This window comes from Lonchura striata, chromosome 3 (genome assembly GCF_050655825.1).
Source record: "Lonchura striata isolate lonStrDom1 chromosome 3, ASM5065582v1, whole genome shotgun sequence".
NCBI classification, from domain to species: Eukaryota; Metazoa; Chordata; class Aves; order Passeriformes; family Estrildidae; genus Lonchura; species Lonchura striata.
In genome coordinates this window covers 77,655,213-77,681,825 of record NC_140705.1, presented here as the reverse complement: position 1 = coordinate 77,681,825, position 26,613 = coordinate 77,655,213, and the positions used below count along the sequence as shown (strand labels likewise).

The window sequence follows — 26,613 nt, the reverse complement described above, 5'->3', positions numbered from 1 at the left end:
CCCAAAAAGCTCTTCTATGTTTTTCTGTGGTGTTTTTTTTTTTTTATTGGGTTTTTTTTATTTTTTTTTTTTGGTGTGTGTGTTTTTGAGTTTCATTTTGTTTTGGTGTTGTTGTGGTGGGTTTTTTTTTTGTTTTGTTTTTTTTTGGGTTTTTTGTTTGTTTTTGGTTTTTTGTTTGCTTTGTTTTTTTCCCACTGTGCAATTAATTGAAATAAGTCAAACTCCTTACCAGATGTTCTGCAGGTCTAGTGGCAGGAGGGGATTGCCTATTTACCATGTGCTTTTTTCGTTTTCCTTCAAAGATGATTTAAAAAAAAAAAAAGTTTCCCCCCTGCAGCCAGTACGTGAGAACAGGTGAAAGAGAAGAGTTAGAGAGAAAGAGACAGAAAGTAAAAGAAAATGGAATCCTTAAAGGCTGTTTCAGGTTTTAGCTGCCTTTTTACTCAGAGCTTATAAAAACAAGTCTGGAATGTTAATTGGAGAAAAAAAAATGAAACTTTTCTAGTCCTGCTCAATACAGTGTGTGTTAAAATTTTATTTCCCTTCTGGTAACGTAGCCTCAGCTATATACCATTACTAGTCATGCATGGCTGGGATTAAATGAGTGGTGGTTCATCTGCTTAGGTGGGATATAGTTCTGGCAATTAATGTTGGAAGCAGTAGTGTAAGCTGGTGTGTAGTTGAGGCCTCATCTCAGTTCCATTTTTATACCCTGTATATAAAGTTGAAAGACATCTTAGCATAGTGGGGGCATGGGGATAGGTAGCAGGGGTGGAGAGAGGGGGGGAATGGCAGGGAGGGATGTTTCTTTGGGATGTTTGGTGTTTTTTTGAGTTTTACTGGGAGGTGGTTCTCCTTTAAGATGTGTAAAAAAAAAAATCATGAAACAAAATTAAAACAGTGACTTTATAGACAGACTGGCAGAGGTGATGTTATCTTTCACTGTGGTATCTGGTACCAAACACTATGACACTGAAAAGAAATGCACTATTAATATGGTATCAGTAATCCTTGTATTTCTAGTGCATAAATTGAAATACTTCTTCAGTCATTCAGAGTATGGGTGTGTTTCTGAAGAAATGGACGAATTATGTAATATAAAGCTGCAGATATGATCTCTGGAATGTGCTGTACTATCATTTATATTTTAAATAGCTCTGATACAACTTGAGATTAAGTTTGCATTATACATTCCACTAAATGGCCTCTTCTGCTGTTTTAACTTTGCAGAATTACCTGAAGCTTACCATGCCAAGTTGTATGGTTTAGGCTTCAATTAAAGCAGTGAAAAACTTTTCAAGAATGTACATGGGCAAAAAAGTCCTAGTATTTTAAAACTAAATGCACAATTTATTTATTTTTCTGTGAGAGGTTGCTAAAATGAGTACTTTTATAATTTTGTCTGGAAGTCTGCCCAGATTTAAATGACATAGGTCATGTTTGGATTTGAGCGCAAAAAAGTTACCCTGCTGTGTGCTGTGCCTCCAGGCAGTTTCCCTTACTGAGTCTTAAAGGACAGGAATGCTTACTCCAACCTGAGAAAGCCATGTAATTGCTGTTGTGAGTTTCTGTGATTTGGAGAATGGGCTGAGTTTCCTGTGTTGTAAGCAAAAAACTATGGCTTTTTTTCTGAAATCTCAGCTTTTATGAAGGAATTGTGTTTTAGACAGGAAGATACTGTGATGGAGCGCAGTAGTCTGGAAGTGTACCCATCCTTCGTGGTTTGTGGACTCTTTGGAAGAATACAGTGAGAGTGAGTTGGGTGGAAAACTAGGACTAACTAAAGAAATGAAGAATTGTATCCTCCATAGGTGGAAAATGGGACTTGTGGGTGGAGAAAAGACAGTTTGGGAGTAGGAGAAGGTTTGGGATGAGGAAAACAAAATGTATGTGTCTGCTAAAGGAAGCTGCTTTCCAGAGCCTGGAGTAAAACCAGAGTTTTGGAGTCTTGCCATGTCTTTGCTGTCAGGAAATATCTGTGAAACCCAGAGGCAAATTGTCTCATTCCTCCTATGCAGTGGGACAGTATCTTCTTCTGCTGTCAGTTAATACCTTACTTCATGTGGCAGAGATCTTTGGATGGAAAAATGCCAGCCTAGCTGACTGCTTGAATTTAGTAAGTTACCAGAGAGGAGCAGAGTTGTTTTGTGGCAGTAAAAGTGATCCATTAGATGCACACAGATGAGAACTTTCAGTCATGCTTGTTTTGGAAGAGTGATGTTTCTGATATTGGGGGAGTTTCAGGCAGCAGTTCTCTGAAGCATTACTAGGTTTTTTTGTTTGGTAAGGTCTTGAATATCATAGGGAAAAGATCACATCTTTCATTGCTTTATAGTGTTTCACAAGATTGTTCATAAAGGTCTACTTCCCAGCAGAGTATGATTCAGACTTTTTAGAAAACGTCTCTTGGCGTTGAACAAGCAAATGGTAACTGAGACAATAAGATATAGACCAAGACAGTGCATATTTATTTACATGGAAAGAAGAATGGGGTTTATTGTTGAGGGTGATATTTTATTGATGTGGGGCCTAAATATGCAGTAATAGGAATAATTGTTACTGATTAGTAATAGGGATTGAGGCTTAGAAGTCTGAAAATTATTTCAGTTAATAATGGCATTGTTTTGCTATTTTGGAACCAAGAGTATATGATTATATTGTCATAGTTCCCAGGATAGTTACATTGTGCAACTCTAAAAGTATTAGTAGTAGTTTATCAAGGAATAACTACCTCTTCACATTCCTGAAGAGTGTGCAATTGTTTTTTGAAGAAAGGCTGTGGTTTTGTTTTATTAGGTTTTAGTGGATTGCTATTGTGAGAGCGTACATAACCATGCCACTAGGAATCTCCTGTCAAGCAGCCTAAGTTACCCATGTACCTTTACAAGGGCATCTCCAAGGTAGATCAGACTTTTACTGACCCAAATACTCTGAGGGCTGTTTTGATGCTGGCTGACTCACTTGTCAAGGCAAATCTGCGTAATGGGGAACTGATGTTATATGCAAATCAAATACTCTGTGTAAAATGAAAAATAAGGTTTATTAGAAGACTCAACCTAGTCTGTTTTATTCTGATTACTTCTAGAGTAGTACCACTCACCAAATACTAATGTCTGTTTACGTAGTAGGCAGGCCAGCTATATTCTCATTATTGTGAGTGAAAGCTCTGTTATGATTGAAATGGGTGAACTAGTTTACTGTGTTAGTTGAAATGTGAGTCCACCTAATAGAGCAGGTATCACTGTAGTTCTAAAAAGCAGGTATCTGTTTGTCATGTAAAGGAGCAAAAAGAATGTGACTCTACTTTGACCTCTGAGAGTCAATGGGATTTTGTTATAGTATAAAAATATTGTTAATGGAGATTTTTTGGAAAAGTTTTGTTATTTTTTGACGGAAATGAAACTTTGTAAGATGGTCTAAGTAGGTTTTAACATACTCAGTTGGAATTAAGTTGAACATTCCATTCACTATGTGGAATAAGGAATAAAACAGGACAAATAAGAGTTAATAGCTTTCACTGCAGTAAAAGAAATGTTCTTATTTCTCACTTTGTCAGAGGGTGATGATGGTAGCTGTAGTTGATTCCGTAAAGTTTTGCTGGCTCTGCATGTTTAGTTGCCTTGCTGATTTCCTGCTGGTTGGTAATGTGTTGAGTCAGGTGGCTGAACTAATGTGTGGTACAAAAGGATGGATAGCAATTAGATTAGTATACTAATATGTCACTTCATTTTAACTTATGCTCAAGTCTGAAAAAAGTAATCAGCTTTAGTAAAAATTACAATTGCCAACAGCCTACTTTTTTAACCTTGAATTTAGGTCTCAGTCATGTGAGATTTAGTTTGATGGTTGCCAGGTTTCACTTCCCTGGAGAAGCATGTTTACATAGGTATATTTATCTTTTAGAAGATTATTGAGGTGTATGTATTTGCAGTGAATTCAAGCACACTGTTTTTTTTTTTTCCTCTACATTGATGAAAAATCAGCTTTTCAAAGCTAACTGGTTATCCTAATCATGGTGCTGAAGTTGTTTAACAGTTGTAATAGAGGAACTCAGTGACAATATTTAAGTAGTTTTTTTCTGTATGTTTAACCAGAATAAATACAAGCATTTTTAAATTTCTTTCAAGATCTTGGTTGAAGTATTTAATGACAGTACTAAAATTTTTTACTAGTTATATTTCTCATGTATAAATTTTTGTCATTGGTTGTGTTTATGTAATATATTACATTTTTCAGTAAGGTTCCTGTTAGCATATGTATTGTTCTTAGTAGATTTTTTAAAATCATGTTTTGACAACCTTCTTTTAATCAGTTCTATATTTGGTACAGCTGTTGTCACTTTGTTTTAGCTTATACCTTGAAGAGCTTTTCTAGGAGTACCTATTCACAGAGTTAGAGAATGGTTTTGGTTGGAGGGACCTTAAGGATCATCTGGTTCCAGCTTCTCTGCCATTTTTAACCAAATTTATTTAGTTAAATTTTATGCACAGTACTCCATGGGAAATCCAGCTTAGCATTGGTCTGTTTCTTGAGCATTCATAATTGTGTTTGTTTAGTACTCTCTGTCTATGGTAAACTTGTCATATGTCTTACAGACTTTCATGTTGTTTTAAAAAAGTTCTTCAGTGTGTTTGAAACGTGGCATAAGTAATAAAAGTGGACTAATATGTCTGGATGGAACATTTACTGTAGAATTCGATTTTGAAGTGTTGTCCTGCAGGAGTACATGTTTGGTTATTCTATATCCAAGTCATGAGTTTTCAGGTGTGTTGGATGTGTATAATCTTTTAACACAGGTAGGTAATGCTTAATTTATGGTTGTAGTTTGGTCAGCTGTGTTGTCAAATTTCTTAAGCTACAGTCTTGGTTTTGTACTTGGTTAAGTAGAGATAAGGATTAAATAGAGATTTTGTTTATGTACGGACTAACTCTAGGAAGTCTTCCAATACTTAAAAGTTAATTTGTAGTTGCACAATGCATCTTTGCAATGTAATTTATATCAGAGCAGTGCAATAGTTAATGTATTTCATGTTGTGGATGACTAACTGGTCAGTGCTGGTACTTGTCAGCCAAAAATAGTTACTTTCTTAGTCTTGGGAATAAAATGCTGACAGCACTAGGTAGGGCAGCATTTACAGCAATGCTGTGTGATGGGGAGCAGTGTGTATAAAAGTGGGATTGTGTTACTCTTGTGCATGATCAGCTAAGAAAAAGTAAATTAGGAATGAGAGGCGCTAGTCAGTCCTATTCAGATGGATTAGGTTCCAGCTGAAGTGATGAAAGCTGTCGGGTTGGCCTCTTATGAAATTGTTCTTCAGGAAGACATAGCGAATGACATTTCTTACAGGTACTGGAATAGCTTTGTTTTGACATGCTAGCAGGTTAGAATTGGAAATGTTCAATTTATTAACTAAGCCAATTAACTCTAGGTATGCTTGCTTTCTCGCATTTTGGTGTTTCTTACAGTATTAGTTAAATTCTTTAGTTGATAACTGACAACTAGTTTCTTTAGATGTCAAAGATTCAAAACCTATAGTGCCCAAATACAAATTTTTATGATTATAAAGTGTTTTCATCAGCATCTCAGTATCAATGTAGTTTTTATATATTTTTTTAATAAAGAAGGCATAATGTTAATATGTTACAACTAATCAGCTAATAATAATGACTGATTTTTTTCTCCCCTTTATCTCATGAAGCATATAGGGCATCTAGTGGTTTTCAATATATCCAGTGATCACTGTGTGCATAAACTGTAGAAGACTGAGTTTTGTAATGCAGAAATACATACAAAATTGTTAAAAATGGGCGGAACAAAGGAGGATATGCATCTCCACTTCCCAACATTTCCTGAACTACTTTATATAAGCGACCAAGTTTTGTGTTTCTTCAGATTGCCTTTGTACATTAAAATGTATGAAATTTACTTTGGTCTTAAAACTATTACTGAAAGAGAGAGAAGGCTCACATAACATCACTGTGTTAGTGAATAGGTAGTTATTTTTGGGTAGTCATGGAATTAAAAAAAAAAATCCCTCTCTCTTTTCATTCAAAAGACAGAGTACATTAACCAATGGAATGCTTTCTTGTACTTGCTGACTGTGGAGGATCGTTGTGAGATGGTTCCCAAAGACTGGGAAAATAGCTGCATGTTCTCCAGGTTGTTCTTTGAAATTGGTGAGTTTTAAGGTGCACCCTTGAATACAGGAAGGAGATTGGTGCTACTGTTTAGTTTTCAACTGGAGTTTTTTAGTAGTTTTTACTTTTCTGTTCCAAGAATAAGCAACTCTAAAGTTTAGGTAACTCAGTTGTAGTTTTAATTTTATGGTGAACTTCAAAACTCATTATTTAGTAAGGGACGATGCCAGAAATCTGTTTAAATTAATTTTGTTTGTTTTAAAGGTTGTAAAATAGTGTCTTGCCCTTTTATGCACTTCTTGCACTTACTGGCAGGATAGCATAGTGTGGGATTTCGGTGCTGATATCCAGTGATTTTGATATTAATTAGGCTGTTCTGTTCTGAAGTGCTCAAGATACATTTTGAGAATGTTCTGGCTTTACTGGAGAGCTTCCTGTTATATGACTTCATAGTTGTTGAACATAAATACAGTATTTCATATGCAGAAGATACCTGTGGAAAATGGACAGCAGTTGATTCTGTTGTGAAAGGAGGATGGCATTGTGTGTGGCTAGAGAAGGTCCACTGCAGACCAGTCAGTCTACATTGCTCACAAAGATCGATTTCAAAAAAAAAGAGTGTAAACAGAGGTAACGTTTTTTTTGTAATAAAATAACCACCTGAGGAACTAAAACTGTGGAAGTTCTGTCTGAGCTGATACTGTCAACTGATGTTTTTAAAGTGTGCCAAGTTAACACTGTTGTTTAAATCTCATAGATGGCTCCTTTCTTTAATCTTCCTGATCATTAGTTGTTCACAAGGAGTAGTTTTACTGCAGATTCTCCCACATTTAAGATATTCAAGTTGTTTATAATTATGGTTACTGACAAATATTTGGTTGATGCTGCTGGGTATGGAAAGAAAAACAGACGAGAACTTTGAATAGCTCTAGAAGCTTCATGTACATTTAACTGTGCTACATGTAACAAAGGGAAGAACTTGAGGAGCTGGAGAGAGTCCAGAGGGCAGCAGAGCTGGTGAAGGGTTTGGAGCAGAAGTCCTCCAGCAGAGGATCAGCTGAGGAGCTGGGGATGTTTAGCCTGGAGAAAAGGAGGCTCAGGGAGACCTTGTCGCTCCCTACAGCTCCCTGAAAGGAGGATGTAACCATGTGGGGCTTGGCCTCTGCTTCCAGGCAGCCAGAGACAGAACGAGAGGACATAGTTTAAGGTAAGACTGGACGTGGCATTTAATGCTGTTGTCTAGTCAATATGTTGGTGTGTTTGGTCACAGATTAGACTGGATCTCAGAGGGCTTTTCCAACCCAATTGATTCTATTATTCTGTAAGTATTTATGGGTAAAAGTTTGCTACAGGAAGCTAGAGTAGATTTTTGAGAGGGTGGTAGTTAAGCCTGATGCAAATATGAGCCCCTAGATCTGCTTCAATAGTCATGCTGTGCTCAGGGACTTTGGTTTTACAGTTTTCTCTCTATCAGCTAATTACTCACCTCAAGAAACTTTCCATTTTCCAGTGCTGCTCATTTGGGTGCGGATGGATAGTGTATGACAGTTGCTGTATCATGTTAGTTGAATATGCCAAGTAGACTGCTGAAAAGTTCTTTAAAGTATCCTCTTGGGAACTTATAAACTGATTTTTACGTTAAAGATATTTAGATTTTTGGAGCATAGTGCTGGGATATGATGAGACAAATACAAGAACTTCATCTCAAATACACAGCTTTTGGAGTTTACCAAGAAAATGAGGAGACTATATTTAATCTTCTTTATATTATTTTTTTAAGCAAATGCAGATTGCCACTGGCAACTTTAGTGCAGGAATTATGAACTTTTTCAGACCTCCTCTGGCCTTTCTGACATACCATAATGTTAAATAACATAAATGCAAGTTTTAGTAAGTGAAAGCAAATGCATGACTGTTTTAAATTTGCCAGTTTATTACGTCTGAGTTCAGTGTCATGCTTTAGACCCAAATTGCTGTATATGAAAATTTGTCAGAAGTAGAGTATTTTATCAGCTTTGCTTGATCCTATTTTTTTTTAACTCTGTGTTGGTTTCTGAAGGACAAATGCTATGAATCTTGTTTGCCTGATGCTCAGGCATTTCACTGCTTTAATATTAGGGATGGGGAGTGTAAATGCTTGCCAGCATTTTAGATTGTGTACTGATGATGCATGCAGGGTACAAGTTCATGTAGCACAGTATTAAAAATGGCTTGGTTTTTTTGCTAGCATTGCTATTTCTGCTGCATCAGCAGTAGTAGCAAACAGCACTGGTGTTAACAGTGAAGACTGTTAAAATTGTGATGAATAAAACCAGCTATTTCTTTGCCAAGTAAGCATACTAAAGCTGTTAGATTAGAAAACACATGAGTTGCAATGTTCCACCAATAATAAAGCACTTTAAAGCTTTCTGTTGACATTTATACAAAGAGAACAGATGAGTATGCTCTATTTCGTTTTGAAGTCACTTTCATACAAACCTTACAACTGCCACAAAAGAAGGAGTTTTGCAGGCTCTTCTTGCAAAAAGAAATGATTGAATTTTGACACAAGAGTGCTGACAAATTGCTCGAAGTGCTGCCCACTTATCATTGGACTGACAGTTTAATCATTGAAAATGTACTGCTAGATTGAGGAGCAAAAAAGAAATACCTATAATTTTTCCAAGGCATTAAAAGATTTAAATTTCATTGAAATTTGAAATGCAAAGTTTTGTTTTTGTTTTTGTTTTTTTTTTTTTGTTTTGTTTTGTTGGGGTTTTTTTTTGTGATACACTTGAATGACTTTTTTGCCATATTCTCAGTGCTAATGTTGAGTGTTTTGTACTTTTACATTTCTTCTGAGAGACTGTCTGTTGGTCTAGTGGATTAATGGTGTGATGGTTTTCACTTTGGTTTTTCTTCTAATTCTTTTTAAATAAAAATTGTAAAATTTGGTACCTGCTGTATACCAAATTTTAAGTTTGATACATGCTGTGTCAACAAGATTCTTTTTGTGCAGGTGATGAGCTCAGCACACTACTCACGTTGTAGTTTGAGTTCATGCACTACCTTAGTCTTTAGAACACTTTCAAGAGATATTATAATTCACTGGTCTTCAGAGATTTTAAGTAAGAGCAGAATATAACAGTTTCCTACTTTCTCTGCTTTTTTTTTACCATTATTAGTTATATTTTTCCATATTTTTGCAATGTTATTGGATGCTGTTGACACACTGTGTATTATATAAAACTAAGCTGTATTTAGTTGCAATTGGATAATGCTTTAATGGTACACAGAATTGGTGTCCTGCATGTATAAGTCGTCGATCTGTATTCAGTGGATTTGGATCCTGTGAAGTGGTGGTTTCTGTAATCTTTTTTTTTTTCTGGTTTAGGGACTTACCTGATACCAAAAAAAAAACCAAAAAAAAAACAAAAAGGGAAAAAAAAAGGTACTTAAAAGTAACTCTAAAATGCCTAAAGTGGTGACCTGGCAGCAGTTGTGTGCAATAAAAACACTTGGTAAAAATACTAATTGCACATATTTTGTTGCATTAAAAAAAAACCTACACTGCATTGTAGTAAAGAATGAGAAGATACTTGATTCAGTTAGTTCCTCACTTGCCCCCTCAGTGCTAATCTCGTGCATTTGAGTGGACTCAAAGTGGTCTCTGATATATAGTCATTAGAATTCTTCACTTTTTGCAAAAAGCTATTGTGGAAATATGAAGGTGTTACTTGCGCTTCAGTTTAGTGTCATAGTCTGTAAGAAAAAAATACAATAATTATTTTTGCCTGTCAAAATGCTTAAAATTACGCTGCATGTAAAAATTTTGATGTCGTTGATACTTTGGGCATAACTTGGTTTCTCTGAGAAAGCAGAGAACTGAAACTGATGTTTTATGGCATCAGTGAGATCCAAGTACCATGTAGATTTTTAGTTACATGAACATAACCGCTATTCTTACCATAACTCTTAAACTTTTAACTTTAAACATTTTTTCCTAACTTTATTATTTTTTCATATGGAAACTAGCTGGTGCCTGAGAATCTTTCAAAGCTTGATGCTTTACTTGGTTAAGGAAGCATGCCTGCTTGTGTTAGAAGATGATTAGTGTTTTGATTAATTCTGTATCTCTTCCTGATTTTGACTGTTGGATTGGTCCAGTCCCACTTGCTGTGTATTGTAAAAACAATGAATGATAGTTAAGGTCCTCTTCTGTTAGTTTCAAAAATGAAATTCTGTGTGTGTTGATGACTTAATACGGTTTTAGGAAAAAACATAAGCTGAGAGTTGCGTCAGTTTAACACTGTTTAAATGGATGTAGCTAAATTGGAATATTAGAAGATTTGTTTTAATTCTTCAAATTCTTAGTTTTAGCTCAAACTGCAGTCAGGAATGCATCAATTTAAAAACAGTAAGTCTGCTGGTCTTCCAAAAGATACAACTTTATAATGTAGGAGCTTTAATGGTGAGAAATAGTAAAGCTGTGACCACTGGTGATGAAAGTGGTTTGCAAAGTGGTGGAAGGATTTGAATCTTTTCAGTGATTTCCTACTCTGAGTATTCTTACAGAATGGTTTATGTAGACCTATTTTATGTTGCAACCCAGCAGTCTTAAACACATGTGCAGTCTTACTTCCTCTGAAGGAATAACTGACAGTTGAAAATGAGTAACTTTTTTATGGTGTCTAATGTGATGACAAACACTCACATGAACACTGTTCTTTGTGTGTTCAAGGGGGCAGAATGCTCTAAGTTTAATGAAGAAATCAAAACAGTACATATCTGTAGACAGATGTAAGCAGTATAAACAGGATATCCTGCTTGAAAACATATCTTACTTAGAAAGGTATTAGATTGAAAAAATATGTTCTGTAGATAAAGGAAACAAAAGATTACATTACTTGTATAGTTTCAGGGACAGAGCAAGAAAAATGTCCTCTGGACCAGAGTGCATGTCATTGCTACCATGGCTAACTAGGTCATGCTGTATTAAGGTGGGAACAAGATAAAGATATTGAAACCAGTTTGTCTTTTCTTTTAAATTTATTCCTCCACTACTGTGATGTGGGCAAGACAAATTTGTCATTTACTGCTAAACTTACTGATTAGAATGTTGAAATTCTTTTGAGTTTCTGCTTTTACCTATAGTGGAGATGGGTACTTATATCCTTTCAGAAACCTATTAATGCATTGACAGAACTCACAGGTTTTAGAGATATGGGGAAGCTGCTGTATGCCCTTAATTTTTTTTTCAGTCATATTTATGATTATAGGTATCTCTCTTTACTAACACTCCGTTAAATCTTTAGAGTGTTATACAATGTAATTACCGCTTCAGCATTAAGACAGAGGTAAAGAATCTAGAATTGTACTTAGATGTTCACTTGGAAAGTAAAGCTTCCTATATTGTTGAATCAGTTTTCTTTCTGTGAGAGGGAAGAATCTAAAAAATTGTAAATGTGAAGGAGCTAAAGCTTTATAAATGAACTTGAAAATTGTGATTTCATAAGAAACATACCAAAGAAGCTCTTGGGCAAGGGAAAACCTACTTGGTAGTGTGTCAGAAATGTAAAATAAGTTAAATAAAAGACTGTTTACTTGACTTCCTTTTTTTCTTAATATGTGATTTCCATGCTAAAAATAAAAAGGTGTGCTTGGAGGATTTGACCTTCCTACTTTAGCACTGCTCCTCAGATTTTTAGGTATTTTGATGTATTTCAGAACAGAATAAAATGGTACTTTCTGCAGCTTAAGAGAGCAGAACTTTTATCTCCTCTAACGTGCTGCTGGTGTTGCTTTCTGAAACCTTATTTTAATCCTGGTAAACTTGAGGGCGGTGCTGAAAATACAGTACCACATAATTCTGTCTATACACATTACTGCCTAAAGCAAGTGGCAAAGTTGCAAGATACTCAAGAGACTATAATCTTGAATTGGGTGTAATGGAGACCATAAAAGGAAAGGTTATGTCATCAAAATTCAATACTTTGTATGGAGTCTTGTTGAGGCACCAGAGGTGTGATTGAACAAGAGACAGGTATGTGAGAAAACTGCTGTTAGTGGTAAAAAAAACTAATCTTGAAGATGTGTAGAAGGATTCAAGCAAAATGTCAAAAAACTCAGGAGGCATATCAAACAGAACTTCAGGAGTTGTGCATTTGAGAGAATGCATGTGGTCAGCTGCACTAATACCTTAGGAAGGAAGATGGGTTGTACTCCATCTGTAGTTAGGAGTGAGAGACAATAGGCTAACAAGAGATTTGATCTAATTATTTTATAATTCAAGTAGTAGTCCTTCCATTCTGTCAAATTGAAGAAAAGTGGAAAGAAAGTTTCACAGTTAATGTGTTCTGCAGAAGTGGAATTTTGAGGCTGGATCAGCAGTTAAAGAAAACTGGGAATGCCTGTTTGTTTCATATGTTGCTTCTGAATGTTTCTTGTGAGGCCTTGGAGAAAGTATGTAAGACAAGAGAAAAGGTAAAATTCCAATAAGCAGAAGAAATGGTATCACTTGAGGAGCAAGTGATACTGGTGGCTGATGTAGGTGACTGTGCCTGTCCTGATGTTTGTTGCCATTACTCCTGGCTTGAATGTAGAGAGAGAAAATACAAACTTACATGCCAAGAAAACTAAAGTTTAGGTGTTTGGTCCTGTAGTGGAGTTTTCTACTTCACTGAGTTGGTAGATGTCTTCATCCTCTACAAAGTTTGAGATGTAATAGGTAGCTTATGTTTCTCAGCTTGTGAGGGGTAGTCTTCAAGCCAGCTCTCATACTATCTGTGCATGTTCTGAATGTTTGGCTTTCAAGTGTCATGAATGTGTCAGGATTATTTGCAAAAGAAAGATTAAAATAAAAATTCATTTTCTCCTGTGAAGATTATGATATCCAATATTAGTGATTATATTCTGCATGAAAAATACATTTTAAAAGGAAAATTTTTATTTATAGTTGGCAGCTACTGAGTAGCTGCCAACTATACATAAAAATGACCATGTTGCTGCTTAAGTTTCAGTACTTCTACAGACTGTCTAGCTTGTTTCAGTGTAGTGTAAATTAATGGAAAATCAGAAGAGAATGAAAAGGGAACAAAGTATGCCAAAACATAGTAGTATTTGTTCAAAGAGATGTGCTAAAGAATTTGTGCTCATTGCCAAAATTGTCTGTGTAGAAGGAGATGAGGATTTTTTTCCTTCTGCTATGATTATATGGTGACAAAATTTGTGTTCCCCATTGTAAACAGGTGTTAACTACCAAATCATGATACAGTACAGGACTGTGTCAGTTTCCAGCAGAGAAACAACTTGCTCCAGAGTATGTGTTTCAGAGATGTCTCCTTTATGATCTTCTTCCCCACCCCACAGCTTTTCAGGTGGTGAAATCTCAGCTATTAATCATTTGCCAGAGAAGAAACTGATTATGAAACAGATTCTATTAATCTCTTGACTGCTGCTAGAGTTTCAAGTGACTTCTTTCTGTATTTAGATGAAAACATAAGATTTCTGTTTTCAATGTCTTGTTTCATTCTGGAAGTTTTGAAAGCAGTTGTTTCAATTCTAAGTAAAAGACTGGATTTACTGATTGCTTTGTTTACAGCCCATGATATTGTTAGTCTTAATGCTTTGGGAACAATCCTGTTTAAATGTTAGTTTTTGGTTTGAAACTTGGTTAATACATTAATTTTGACTAGTTCGTCAGTGATACTGAAATAAACTCCTTGAGACCATTTTTACACTATTTGGAACTCCGTAAGTTATGAAATGCAGAACTTCTGATTCTTAGAGCAGCAATTACAATACCACGTTTAACAGATTTAGAAGTCAAATGTGACTTCTTGTTAAATGTCTTTTTTGGTTAAACAAAAGGAAGCTTTTTGTTCCTTATCAGACTGTTAAAGCTTAGTGACGCTAATGTAGATTTGAATTAAATTACCCATTTTTAACTACTTTGTAACTACTAAACTGCATCTTCTAAGTAAATACTGTAAGGTGTGAGTAACATAGGTGCAAATGCTAGAAACAGGACTTACAAGTTCGCCATCGACATTCCCTGGTGCTCTTGAGGAGTTTTTAATTACTTTGAAATAAAGTAGTAGGGCTTCTGGGTGCACAGAGTGCTTGCCCAGGTCTGTGATACCACACTTGAGTTTGTTATTTTTGTTATCTCTTTGGGGATAGTCAGTAGAACAGTATCTAACAGTTTGTTGTCATAACACGTGCTCATGAACTTCACCATTAAGTTGTCCTATTTCCCATAGCTGAAAGATGCTCCTTTTTATTTCCAAGCTATAGTTAATCCCAGAACTAGCAGATGTACTGTATAGATGCATTTTTTTATTTTTTATGTTGCGTACAGATTTCTAAATTTTTTTTGCTTTTTAGATGCTTTATTATTAAAAAAACATAAAAGAACTGTTTTTATACACCTTCTAAATGATGTGAGCAATCTTCTAAGTGTTCTGAGGAGGTGCATGTAATTTTTACTTCAATAGCTGAATTCCATAAACAGAATGAGTAGGCAGCAAATTTACAGACATGAAAGATGTTGAAGGATGGGTACTGCAATTAAAAAAAAAAGACCAGTTGAAATCCCCAAAATAAAACAGAAGAAAAAAGACAAAACCAGAGCAGATTTTTCAGTTAACTATGATGTTCATGAGAAGAGGAAGAAAATGGCATTAAGATTTGGGAAATAATAAAAAGGCAAGACTGTAATGGTAGATTATAATTTGTTACTGTATTTAATGCCTAATATACGTTTTTCCCCCCACAGAAATTAGCAGAGTACGGAAAGACATGTATAACGACACATTAAATGGTAGTACGGAGAAGAGAAGTGCAGAATTACCAGATGCTGTGGGACCTATTGTGCAGTTACAAGAGAAACTATATGTGCCTGTAAAAGAATATCCAGATGTAAGTATATCTTTTTAGTCACTAAATTATTTTTTTGATCCTCGTGGTTGTCTTTAAATGTAAATTTCATGTGATGCTACCCTTGGATCACGCTGAGTTGCTTTGGATACTAGGGAATTGGTGTATGTTCCATTTACTTGATTTGCAGCGAGTGTGAGTGGAAGAAGGTTGTGTTAAATACAAAATCAGTATGGATTGCTAAACCTTAGACATAAGTTCCTAATTTTCATGTTCATTCAGTGTTTTCCGTCCTGAGACGCTTGTGAAGTGAATTTTAAGAGGAAAGTATTTCTTGGGTTGGTGCTTTTTTCTTCTTGGTGTGCCTCTTAAGTGAGCTGCAGAATGCTTTGAAGCCTGTTAAAGACATTTTGGAGACTGTACTTAGTCTCAATTACTGTTTGTCCCATACCTGTGTAACCAGTTCTATTGCTTATAGAAGTGACTTTATCTCAGGTTTGGTTGTCCTGTCCTCTCCCCTTGCACCACCCTGCTTAAGCAGAACTCTTTGCTTGCCTGTCAGTATTGTGCACTCCATGGGGTGTTCTGTTCCAGTGTACACTTACCTTCTGAAGGAGAATGGTTTCATTTAACTGGAACTCTTTTGAATTAATCTGATCTGAAGTGTTTTAAAAACTACTTGGGAAGAACAGTCCTTTCAAAATCTACCCCAACTACCCCCAACCATTTTCATTGATCAGTGACAAAATAGGAAACTGTGTTATTCTTCCCTAATAGAATTTACAGGTAAGGGATTTGCACATTAAAGTGATATAAAGTGGAAGAAAGTACAGAACAGCAAAAATGGAGGTAACACTTGGGTATTTCTGTGGCTTTTCTTTTTATGCTTAATTAAATTAAACTCTCCAAATGGAGTTTTATTATTTCAGTGCTGCTTAGAACATACAGGCCTCTAAATAGACCTCACTGTGCCATGCTCCATTAAGAAAATTAAGTGCAAGTCCTTATTCAGAGCAGAATACTTACACAAATGTCTTTTCTCCCTTTTCAAGTTTTCATATAGTTGTCTTGCTTTGGGATTAAAATACCCGTACTGGAAAAAGTGTTCAGGGAATTTGCACTGGCACTAAGGACATCTCTCTTCCCTTGTATTGCATTTTTCTTCCAAATTGAACATATGTGTGTCTGTCTATATCTGTGTACATGCATACATGTCCCCACACCAAAAACAGTAATTCTTTTGAAACTCCTCAGTTGTTACAGATTTTTGAGGGTGATTGTCCTATGGAGTTGTTCCACAGAGCCATGTAAATAGCTCTGGACTTTATACCTCCAGATATCTTAGAATTATATTGCTTAGTGGCTTTTTAGAACATTTCTTAGTTATTGAAATCTTGGTTTCATAACTTGACAGTGTATTCTTTTTGAAGAGTTGCTTTAGTTATTTGTTGCAGTTTTTACCAAACTTGAAGCCTGTTGTATGAGGATTATGAGTAAGAAAAAAGGTGTTGGATTTCCCTTAACTATTAAGCTGCTCTTTTAGAAATCACGGGTTTAGTGGCTTAGCTCTTCACTGTCAGTTAATTATCAAATATAGTGTAAATGAGCAGGAAAGAGTTTGTCTGTAGTTTCTGACAAAGAAATTATTTCACTAGCTACTGCTAGCTCTTTGTTTTCTTTTAGAAGAATGGCCTTGAAGAGGTCACTAATTTATTTTAATAAACTCTTAGGCATTCGGAAGTTGGAGAAGCTTGTGATTTGTGTACATGTGACCCGGAATAAAAAGGCTGTTGGCTCTTTTGCGGTGATTTGAAGTGTGTGCTAGAAAATGCAAAGCTTCTGCCACTATGGTGGGATCTGGCAGTTCAAGCTTCACTGGGGAGCCAAGCCTGGTGTTCTCTGTGTGCTCCTGTATTTGTTCATTGCTACTTGGAGTGGGATCTGCACAGCCTTAATAATTGGTTAATCAACTAGAATATACCACTACATACAAATAAAAAGCTGTGATTTGGTATGTAGGCCATTTCCAAAATATTTTTGCAAGTTAGAAATTAAGTAACCTGCTTTGGATTCAGGCTAGCACAGCATTTAAATGGTCTGAAGTACAGTGATTCCAACTTAGTTTTAAAAAAAGTGTAAAATTCACATATAAGTATTAATTTCAGCAGTGTAGGTAAATATGTGTGTAAAGAGAGAAATTGTTATCTGTGAGAATTTTCACAACACTACGTGAAACTTCTTACTCATATTCAGCAATTTAGTTGTTACCACATATAGGAAAGACATGCTGTATAGGCTATGAGGGTGGGTTTCTCAGATAAATCTAGTTGATTCTTTCTATTGCCATAATTTTCTTCCAACTGACTATCTTGTATACATTACAAAGATACAAAGTTGGAGAGACCTAAAGTTGTCCAGAGAATAATGACCAGAAACTGGTTTTCTGATGTTTATTTAATAATATTTTTAGTAACAGAAATAAAAAAAAAAAATCAGCAAAATATTAGGGTGTTCTAATAAGCTTTTGTTATGGTATATATTTTTGACTTAGAATTTAGAGCATATTGGTTAGTTGACTGTAGTGAATACTGCATAGTACTATAGTGACATTTTGTGCACAGAATCCTAAGTTACCTGTGAGGCATAAAAATAGTGGTCTACTGTAAGTTTAAATAAACAGGGATTATATGTGTGTATGTATAAACATACACAAAAGATGAATCAGTAAATTTTCATAGCCTGCCTCACTTTGATATTACTTTGGTTGTCCACACAAAATAAAGAATATATAAAATTAAACTTAAAAGCTAAAATAAATCTATAAAATCCCCTGAAGGCTTCTAATTTATTTTTTTTTCTACTAGTGTATATTGAGGATTTTTAATCTAATATTTATTTGAAGGCCATAGTTGATGCAAGGTTCAACTTGCCAAAAAATTAATTGACTGAAACAGCCTGTAGTTTTTAAATGTTGACTGTGCAGATTCTGAATTTCTGCTTCTGTACTAGTAAGTGAAAGAGACACAAAAATCGTGCTAGGCAAGAATTAATTTTCTTTGGTGTGTTGTATTAATAAGGAGAATTTTTCCATTATGTAGTCACAGTCTGATTAATTGTGTAACTATTGGGATGGTGTCATTTGTGTCACTTTTTTCATAGGAAGTTACTGTTAATTGTGTCTGTTAATATTGTTTTCTTCTAGCACCCTTGAAAGGTGTTTAAACTTTATAGAATTTTTAGTATTAAAACTGAGGTTGAGACACTTAGCTGTTCTGAACCATGTATATATGCTCCTGAAACTTGAGAGAGAACTTTTGCTGATGGCACCCAAGAAATGAAATTCAACTAAATTGTCCTTATTTTGCCCTTAAAAAAGTTAAAAGTGAGTTCTCTACAGGGTAATATTTGTACTCTCATGTAAGTCTTTGGTGTTACAGTTTGAAGACATTTCCAATTCATGGAGAAATAACTTTGATCAGAATTTTAAAACGTAATAAGAAAAGATGTCAGAGAAATTGTTGAGCTCTTAAGCGGAAGAATGGGGAGGATAAGCTATTGTTGGTGAATAGTTAAAAGTCTTTAGCATTTCTTATGCTTCAGATAAATGATTAATTTTCTCAAATTTCTCTAGAGAGATGAGACTAAACTTTTTGCCTGATATCAATTTAAACAGTTCTTGGAATTAGTACCTACAAATGTTGAACTGAATAAATTTTTTTTTTCTGTTATAATCATGGCTTTATTATTAGTAAGTACCCTGTTCTTTCTGATTAATGTGAAATTCTCTGTTGGAACTCTTCTGTGCCTCTTCAGTAAAAATGTAAGAACTCAGTAATTATCACATCTAAAGTAGCGTGTCCTTAGAGTATACTGAAGCTCAAAGGCCAGCAGTGATAAACAGCTTGTGCGTACTTTCTGACCATTTTAGTTAAAACTGTTTAATTAGTACAACACAATGATGAACACAGGGACTCATTTTACTATGGGGAACTTACTGACAAAGTGTTTAAATCCTTTTTCAATTTGTAATATCACAGTTTAATAGGATCCCTAATATGGATTAGGAAAATGATAACATTTTTATTTATTGTTCTGATTCTTTTAATTAAGCTTTTCATTCCCTAGTGGTAAACAGGGAAGGAGGCTAAAAGACTTGGTCTTGTTTACCCTTGCCATTTGAAGGAAAGAGAGAATATAACTGGTCTCTGTACATAAACTCGGGATACAGAATAATGGCAGGGCTGAAGGAAGATTTGGAAAATGGTCAGTTACTGATGAAAGTACAGATATATATGAAATAACTAAAGTAGTTTGGTTACTAATTTTCAGTCTTAGTAGGGTCATTGAAAAACATTTTAATAGAAGTAAAGGGAACAAAATTTAATTTTGGTTTTGATCTTATGCATTAATAAGAGGCTGTGTGCTCTGGTTGCACATGGTAAGGATATGGATTGAGAAAGGGCCCCTTTGTTTAGATGCTGTTAAAATGGAGACATGCCTTAATATCTGTATGAAGATTTTTTTTAACCCCTTCTATCTAATGTTTTATTAGATAACCTTCCATTACTGACCATCTGAATCATCTTTTGACAGTTTTTTAAAAAAAAAAATTTGAACCATGCTAAACACTGGTGGTTTGGGAGATTTGGGGTTTGTTGGTTTTTTGGGTGGATGTTTTAGTTTTGGGTTTTTTTTGGTGCAGGATGACAGATGGTGTCATAATTATATTCATAGATAAGCTGGTCAAATCTCCAGAGAATGTTTGTACTTGGAGGCAAAAGGGTGCAAGACAGACTCAAAAACATTTGAATTAAAAATCCTGTCCTTTAGTCCCTTGTAGTAATCTGCAGGCTGAGCATCAGCTCAGTAGTACCAGTTAACTTGGTCCATGTCTCCATTATTTTTTCCCTCTTAAACTCTTCCAGAATTTAGTGCAATTAAGTTAGGTGAGTACCTTGTCATTTATCTGTTAATGTTCTTCCCATTCTGTTCTTACTAATTTTGCTGTTTGCAGATCCTGTGGTCTTTGTGTGTAAATAAAAAGAAAATGAAGGTAGGGTGGAAGTAAGACAAGTAAAGTAAGAGCTTAGTAAGTAGTATTTACTTTGGCAATGTTCCCCTTAATGTATTTCAAAGTAAATTTGGAAATATGGGAGAAGAAATGAGTTGTACTTGATAGTGCTAGGAAAGTTGAGCATATTTGTTAGGACAACATGTTTTTATGTTGATGCTTGTATTAGTAACTTCTTCAGATTAGCATCATAATATTAAACTCCAGGTTTTATATACATGTTGATGCACATGACATGGCAGCATCTTTATGACACTCCCTGAAGCAAGCAGTGGGATTTCTTTCCTTTTTTGATCGGTATAGAAGTCCAGCTAGACCTTTCATCATCATGGATGAAGAGGACTGTGTGTATATGGGGAAGCCAAGTGCTAAAGGAGAATGGTAGTCTAGAAAATTAGTGTAAATAGTTTGAAGATACCTGTTACTGTTCTGTGGATGAAATAACTCAAATTACTCTAATAAATTAATTTTATTAAAAATGTTTAACTGTGGGAATCACAGAATTTGAGGTTGCAAAAGTGTCTAGTGAAACTTCTTGAAATAGGCCTAGCAGTCAGCATCCATCATGATTGATTTTGTTCCTGTAGTGTCTTTCATGATGGCTCATCTCATTTTCTATGCAGAGTCAGGCTTTCAGCGGACAATCTCTTAGCTCTTGCAAGACTTAAGCTTAGGAGAACTGGGTACAGATACAAGTAATGAAAGGTCAGCACTGAGGCGGATATTTGTGACATACTGATTTTGTTTTGTTTTACATTGTTCTTTTTTTCAGTCTGTTCTTTGAAATGTTTATTTTAGGAAAGAAGGGTTTTATACAGAGATGAGGAGGTACTTTAGCATGATATTTTTTGCTTGCTGTTGTGAAGTCAGGTACATTTTGGTACACATGCTGAACTTGTTGGTGGTTTTTTGTGAATTAATGTCCTGTGTACTTTTAACTAGGATTGGGGACTGCAGTAAACATGGAAGTACATTGAGTAAGTGCTGAAACAATACTTAACAGGGCAAGGTAGTGCTTGTGTTTAAAACACATAGGTGAATTTACAAATTGCTGTTTAGACATCAGAATCCTTAATGGTTGTACTTTGAGTAACAAAGTCAGGAGCTTTCTTCTGCTTTAGAGAGTGGAAACAGACTCCTGAGGGATATGGGATTTGAGAAGAACAATGTTTTAAGGAAGGAAGAAGAGAAAATACAGAGAGAAAAACCCTTTATTGAGGATTATGTTTTTTTCCCTTCTGATTAGTTGACAAAATGAGAACTACAGCACTAAGCTACAATACTTTCCCAGAAACTTAACCTGTCAATTATAATACCATGCTGTCTTCACCATCTCCCGCTGTAGTGGTCAGTCAGCTTTTGACACATATATTAGATATTTCTTCCTTTTTAGTAGCTCTGTAGTTTAGGTATTATTGTTTGTGTAGTCAGATTTTTATGGAGTTGCCCTTGCAAATGTAATTTGGTGCTTTCCAGTCAGAGGACAGCAGGAGTTTGGTAACTTCATATGGATAAGTCAGTGAAATGCAAGTCGTAGCTACTCGTGTTTGCTCTGTGGTTTGCTGGGATAAGATGGCATCAAGACCCATCTAAAATTGCTATTTAAAATAGTTTTGAGTTCCAGTCAGAACACCAGCTTTTCTTTTATATCTCTCATAAATCATATGGTGAGGTAAAAATCAATTTACATGTCCTCAGTGGTAAAAGGTCTATTTTTTGTTACTAGATTAAGTCTGCCCACAAACCTTGGAGGTGCATATTAATTTGAAGAAAAAAATAAAAAGTTGCCTTTTGAGCAACATAGCTGAGTTTTTTTAAACAGGTGTGCTGTTTTGATGTTATGCTATTTTTGAAGTTACTAATACGTTTAAAAGTGTACATCACTTGTCAAGGCAAAGTTTTCAGTGTAATGCTGCATCTATAGCATTCATTTCGGATCTGAATTTGTTCCATATTTCAAAAGAACAGAGTTGTTTGTTCTGATGTTGCTCACTTGGATGTCTTATATATGAGTTGTCTTGAGAGGAAGATTGTACAAAAATCCAGCTTCAGAAATAAACTTTCCTTTAAGGCATTTCCTTCCTTTTTCCATGTTCTGTTACATTGGTTGAGAATGGTTGTTTACCTGCCTTGGTTTGGAATGTTGGATTTAAAATGAAACACAAATGCTTCTCGGTATCTCTACATTGGAGAGATTGGTTTCTGTATGTAATAGATATTCATCAATTGTAGTATGGATCTACTGAATTTATGGAATTAGTCTCTGCTGTTTTGTAATGCTAGTAAGAACACTAGTTGAACACTTGTTTAATTTCAGTCACTTGGCATAATATTAATTCATGGTTCAAAGCTTTTATATGTTTATTTTCTCTTTAAGAGCAGTTAATAACAGTGAATTCTGTGAAGGCACTGATTCCTTTTGAAATTTGCCGCACTCCTTTGAAACTGAGTAAATTTTTTTTCTTTCCAATATGCTTAGTACTTTAAGAAAAGTAATTTTACTTGATGAACAGCCAGTTACTTTTTACACCTTATTTGCACTCAGTTCTCTCTTGTTATATTGTATAGCACTTCCTCTCTTCAGGAAAACTCATGCACCTGTCCTAATCGTGTACATTCATCCACCCAACACTTCAGTTGCTCAAGTTGATTACTGCTTTTTCAGAAGCTTTGTCTCTTTAGTGTACTAATGTAAGCTTGATCAATATCTCTCAGTTGTGTGGTTTTTAAACACTCAGAACATACTGACACAAAAATTTGTGTTTGTTCTAGTTGCTAACATTGTAATCTGTGGTGTCAGAGGACACTGAGGGCTCTGCCCTGTGGTCAGTGATACTGCTTGTTTTGGGAAGATTATCAATTAAATTGTGATTTGAAATTGTCTTAAATATGCAGCAGACGACCAGATTATTTTTTTTACTATGAAGTACATGTGGTCTAAAAAGGTGAATGGTGATTTAAATAGGTATCTCTGAATTGCTGTTCCACCTGGAAATGACCCTTTGTTATATTGCTAATGTATTTAAGTACTGATGATAATGAATATATTATTCAAGTCAACATCTTAAATGTCTGGGTCATAATATTTTACCTAATTGCTTGAATTTTATAATTTGAACTTACTTGAAAATTTGATTACCTTTTTTTAAAAGATAAATGTCACTTGCATTAAAAGTAAAGCAAAGTTGATGTCGTTCAACACAAATGCTCAAATAGTACATCTTGGGCTTCAATGTCATTAGCTTTTTAAAAATTTTTCTAGCCCCAATAATTTGTATGTCCTTTTTTTCATCTGCAAGTGCAAATGTTGCTCTTAAGACTGGAAAAATTGTAAACAATGGCCTCTGACTCTTTGTAAAGGACTACACTTTTTTCTGTGAGTCAGCTATGGGCAGGCTAAAAGCAAGAGAGAGATGTGAAACTCTGGCTTTGTAATATAGGTGGGGCTGGAACATACATATCTCTAAATCCTCTGTCACTACTGACAGGTAGGCTGACATGTAACCTGAAGTATATCTCAAAGCCTTGTGATATAACTCTATCTTCTGCTGATTTTCCTGTGAGAAAGATGAGGTAGTTCCGCTTTTGTTGCAGTGTCTGCAGTGATGTTGGTCATCACAGAACTGTAAGAAGTGTTAGTACCCATCTCCTTACTTAAAAATCCCAGAGTAAAGGACAGAAGTTAGTTAGGAATTAAGCCTGAATTAAGCCAGTTGTTGATATGCTGCTCTTTTAGTAGTAGTGTAATTGTATATATTTAGGATAATAGATCCAATATGACTTGATATCCAAAAGTGCTGCTGTCACTGTATTACTGGACTGTAATACTGCTGCTCTTAGTGCTTGATACCGGCTGAAGCACGTAACTCTGTAGTGCTTTTGTTGTGGAGCTTGTACCCTTAAATGCTGCCAACAAGGTGGGCTTTTAAAGATATTTCCGGTGCTTTTCAGTTTTCACTCATTTGTCTTTTTATGTATTGCCTTCTTACAGTTAGAGCACAGACTTAAGGTTTGCTATGAGCTTTTAGCACAAGTCATTTAGACTAAAGAAGGCAGATTAGACCTTAAAACACTAATGGAAATATTAAGCTATCTTCTGTGTTTCTGACCTGTTCTGCAGTTTTAGGTGTGAAATTTACAAGTTTACTGATTATGGCAGCTGTAAATATATAAGAAAGACTTTTTGTAACATTACTAATTTCTAGAAGGCGAATGGAATTATTAATTTAATTTTTCACTTCAAATATAGTTAACACTGAGAAATCATTTTTTTTCTTTTTTTAGAAAAATAATTGTGCAACAGCAAATAGGCATGGACAGTTTCTAAACTTTTTTTTTTTACACTTGATTGAAGTATTATCACTCAAGGTGTGCAGTAGAATGAGAAATTCTACAGTTAGATAATTCTACTGGGTTTTTTTCTAAATTTTGGAAAGGGGATTGCTTTCGTTTTGATGACACAGTTTAAAATTACTTTCTCTGATGTGTTTCAGTATTTTCATGGAATGAAATTCTAGACCTCGTTTGGTAAATAAACCCCTAATGAATGTGAAGTAGTATAAATTGTGTATAAAGCTATGACTAAGCATGATGTTTACTTACAAAGTCAGGTGTTACAGTTCTGCTTGTGAAATACTAGAAGTATTTTTAATATATGTAACAATAGAAATGGGGACTTCAGAATTTGTCTTAAATAAAGTAAGAATTCTGATTTGCCTTCCCCTATGAATTTAAAATTCAGTTTGTTTCACTATAGAGCTCCTAATATATGAATGAGATTGCAGTTGTTACAAATTCTCAAATGTGTGTAAAAGTTAAAGGAGCAAAGCAAAAATTATCTAATATTGGTTCTGATTATAAATTACAATTTAGTCAGCTAAATTAAGCAATTAAAATCAGTCACATGAATGAAAAGCTTGTTTATGTTTAGGAATGTTAAACACCTTACTTTCTCACTCACTTCAGAAGCTTGATAAAATGCATTTTTTCCCAAAGTACATTGCTTGAATATGGAAACTTTCATCACAGCTCTAATTGGTAAAGCCTATCTTTACCCACAAAACAATACCGTGCATCTTTATCACGGGGTTTAGTTGCTTGGTGAGATGCTTTACTGCTTTATTTTTAACTTTGCTTATGGAAGAGTGCTATTATGGAGGAAAAAATAGTAATTGCTATTTATAGTGCTGCATTGAGGTCTTCTGATTTGGAAATGTGCAATTTCTGTGTTTCCTCCCTTCCCATCTTCAAGGTGGCAAATAAATACAGTTTTGCAACGTAGAATTATAAAAGACTAAATAATTCAGCATAAAATCTGTTGCCTTAAAGGGATGAAGAACTTTGTCTAAAGCTTCAGTAACTAATAACATACAATGAAGTGGTTACTGAGCACCTCTTCTTTGCATAAACTTGAGTATAACCTCAAAGTGTGTTTCTGCGAAGTCAGTTTTTCCTTTTGAGAGGAGGAAAAGCAGCTGCATTTATCTGGTAAATTAAAAAAGAGAGTAGTGTCCCTTAAGTACAAGAATTCAGTTTCTGATTAGTATTTTTAACTATAGTATCGCCACCTGCAATGGTGCTCCAACTTCAATGTATCTTTCTCACTTCTAATTACTGAGAAATGGAAGTAGTCTACAGCTAAATTGCCAGCTTTAAGTGCCTTGGGTAATGTCATATGTAGTCACATCTAATTAAAAGGTATTATTATGGAAATTATTTGTTGGACTGTATATCCTGAGGATCCTTTGTTGCTGGAATATGAGTTTAATGATGTAAACTGTGAGGCTTAGAGGGCACTGCTGGATGCTATGGTTGGGCTTGGAGAGCGATTTACACACAGCACAACTTGTTAATTCTCTAGATAAATGTGTCACGATTCCCAAGTAGAGCATGGAATTGAACAATTTTTACTCATCTCCTGGTGTTATTGAAACTGATGATTTGTCACTGTTCTGAAAACCTCATCTTAGTGAATAGGATGAAGCAGATTATTCACTATCTCGCTTAAGCATGCCTACTGTTAGATTGTTCCCAGGATCTGATTTCCTGAGAGAATTTCTGTTAACAATCTTTCAATTACTGTTTAAAGGTTTTTATGACCACTTAAAGGAGGGAACTAGCAAACTGTTCTGTGGGCCTTAAAATAATTGCAAATGGGAATCTAATGATAACAGAGATTCCCATTTTAAAACCATGAAATTGTTAATTTGTCTATCTTTACAGCTTTCTCACTTATGTTGATAATTCTAAGCAATTTAAAATCCAATTATTTCCAAAATACGACAGTAATTAGATTAGTGTTTTTACATGAACAGAACATGTAGCATAAAAAAAATCATTTTGAAGGATATTATTTTAGTTATTTGAAGAGGAATTGAAACTATCCAGCTAAGATTCTCTTTAAATTTGTGCTATGAGGAAAAGGGTTAATGTTAAAACCAATAATAAATGGAAAGCAAATGTGACTTTAGTTTATGTTATAATGTACAAAAAGTATTGACAAAGCAGAGGTGAAGCAAAAACATGCTAAAAGAACAATTTGCTGTTTC

The 26,613-nt window shown here is 34.9% G+C and overlaps 1 protein-coding gene across 20 annotated transcripts in view; it reads left to right on the top strand.

Moving 5' to 3' along the window:
* The window catches only part of QKI (QKI, KH domain containing RNA binding), a 154,256-nt gene that overhangs the window by 21,374 nt on the left and 106,269 nt on the right, over positions 1-26,613 (top strand). For all 20 annotated transcript variants that reach the window (XR_014954340.1, XM_085576839.1, XM_085576836.1 and 17 more), the window contains exon 2: positions 14,894-15,036. Coding sequence is in view for 19 of the 20 variants with exons in the window: in XM_085576839.1 (XP_085432965.1) it covers positions 14,894-15,036 (143 nt within the window). In the remaining variant the exon portion in view is untranslated. The remainder of the gene's footprint in view (positions 1-14,893; positions 15,037-26,613) is intronic.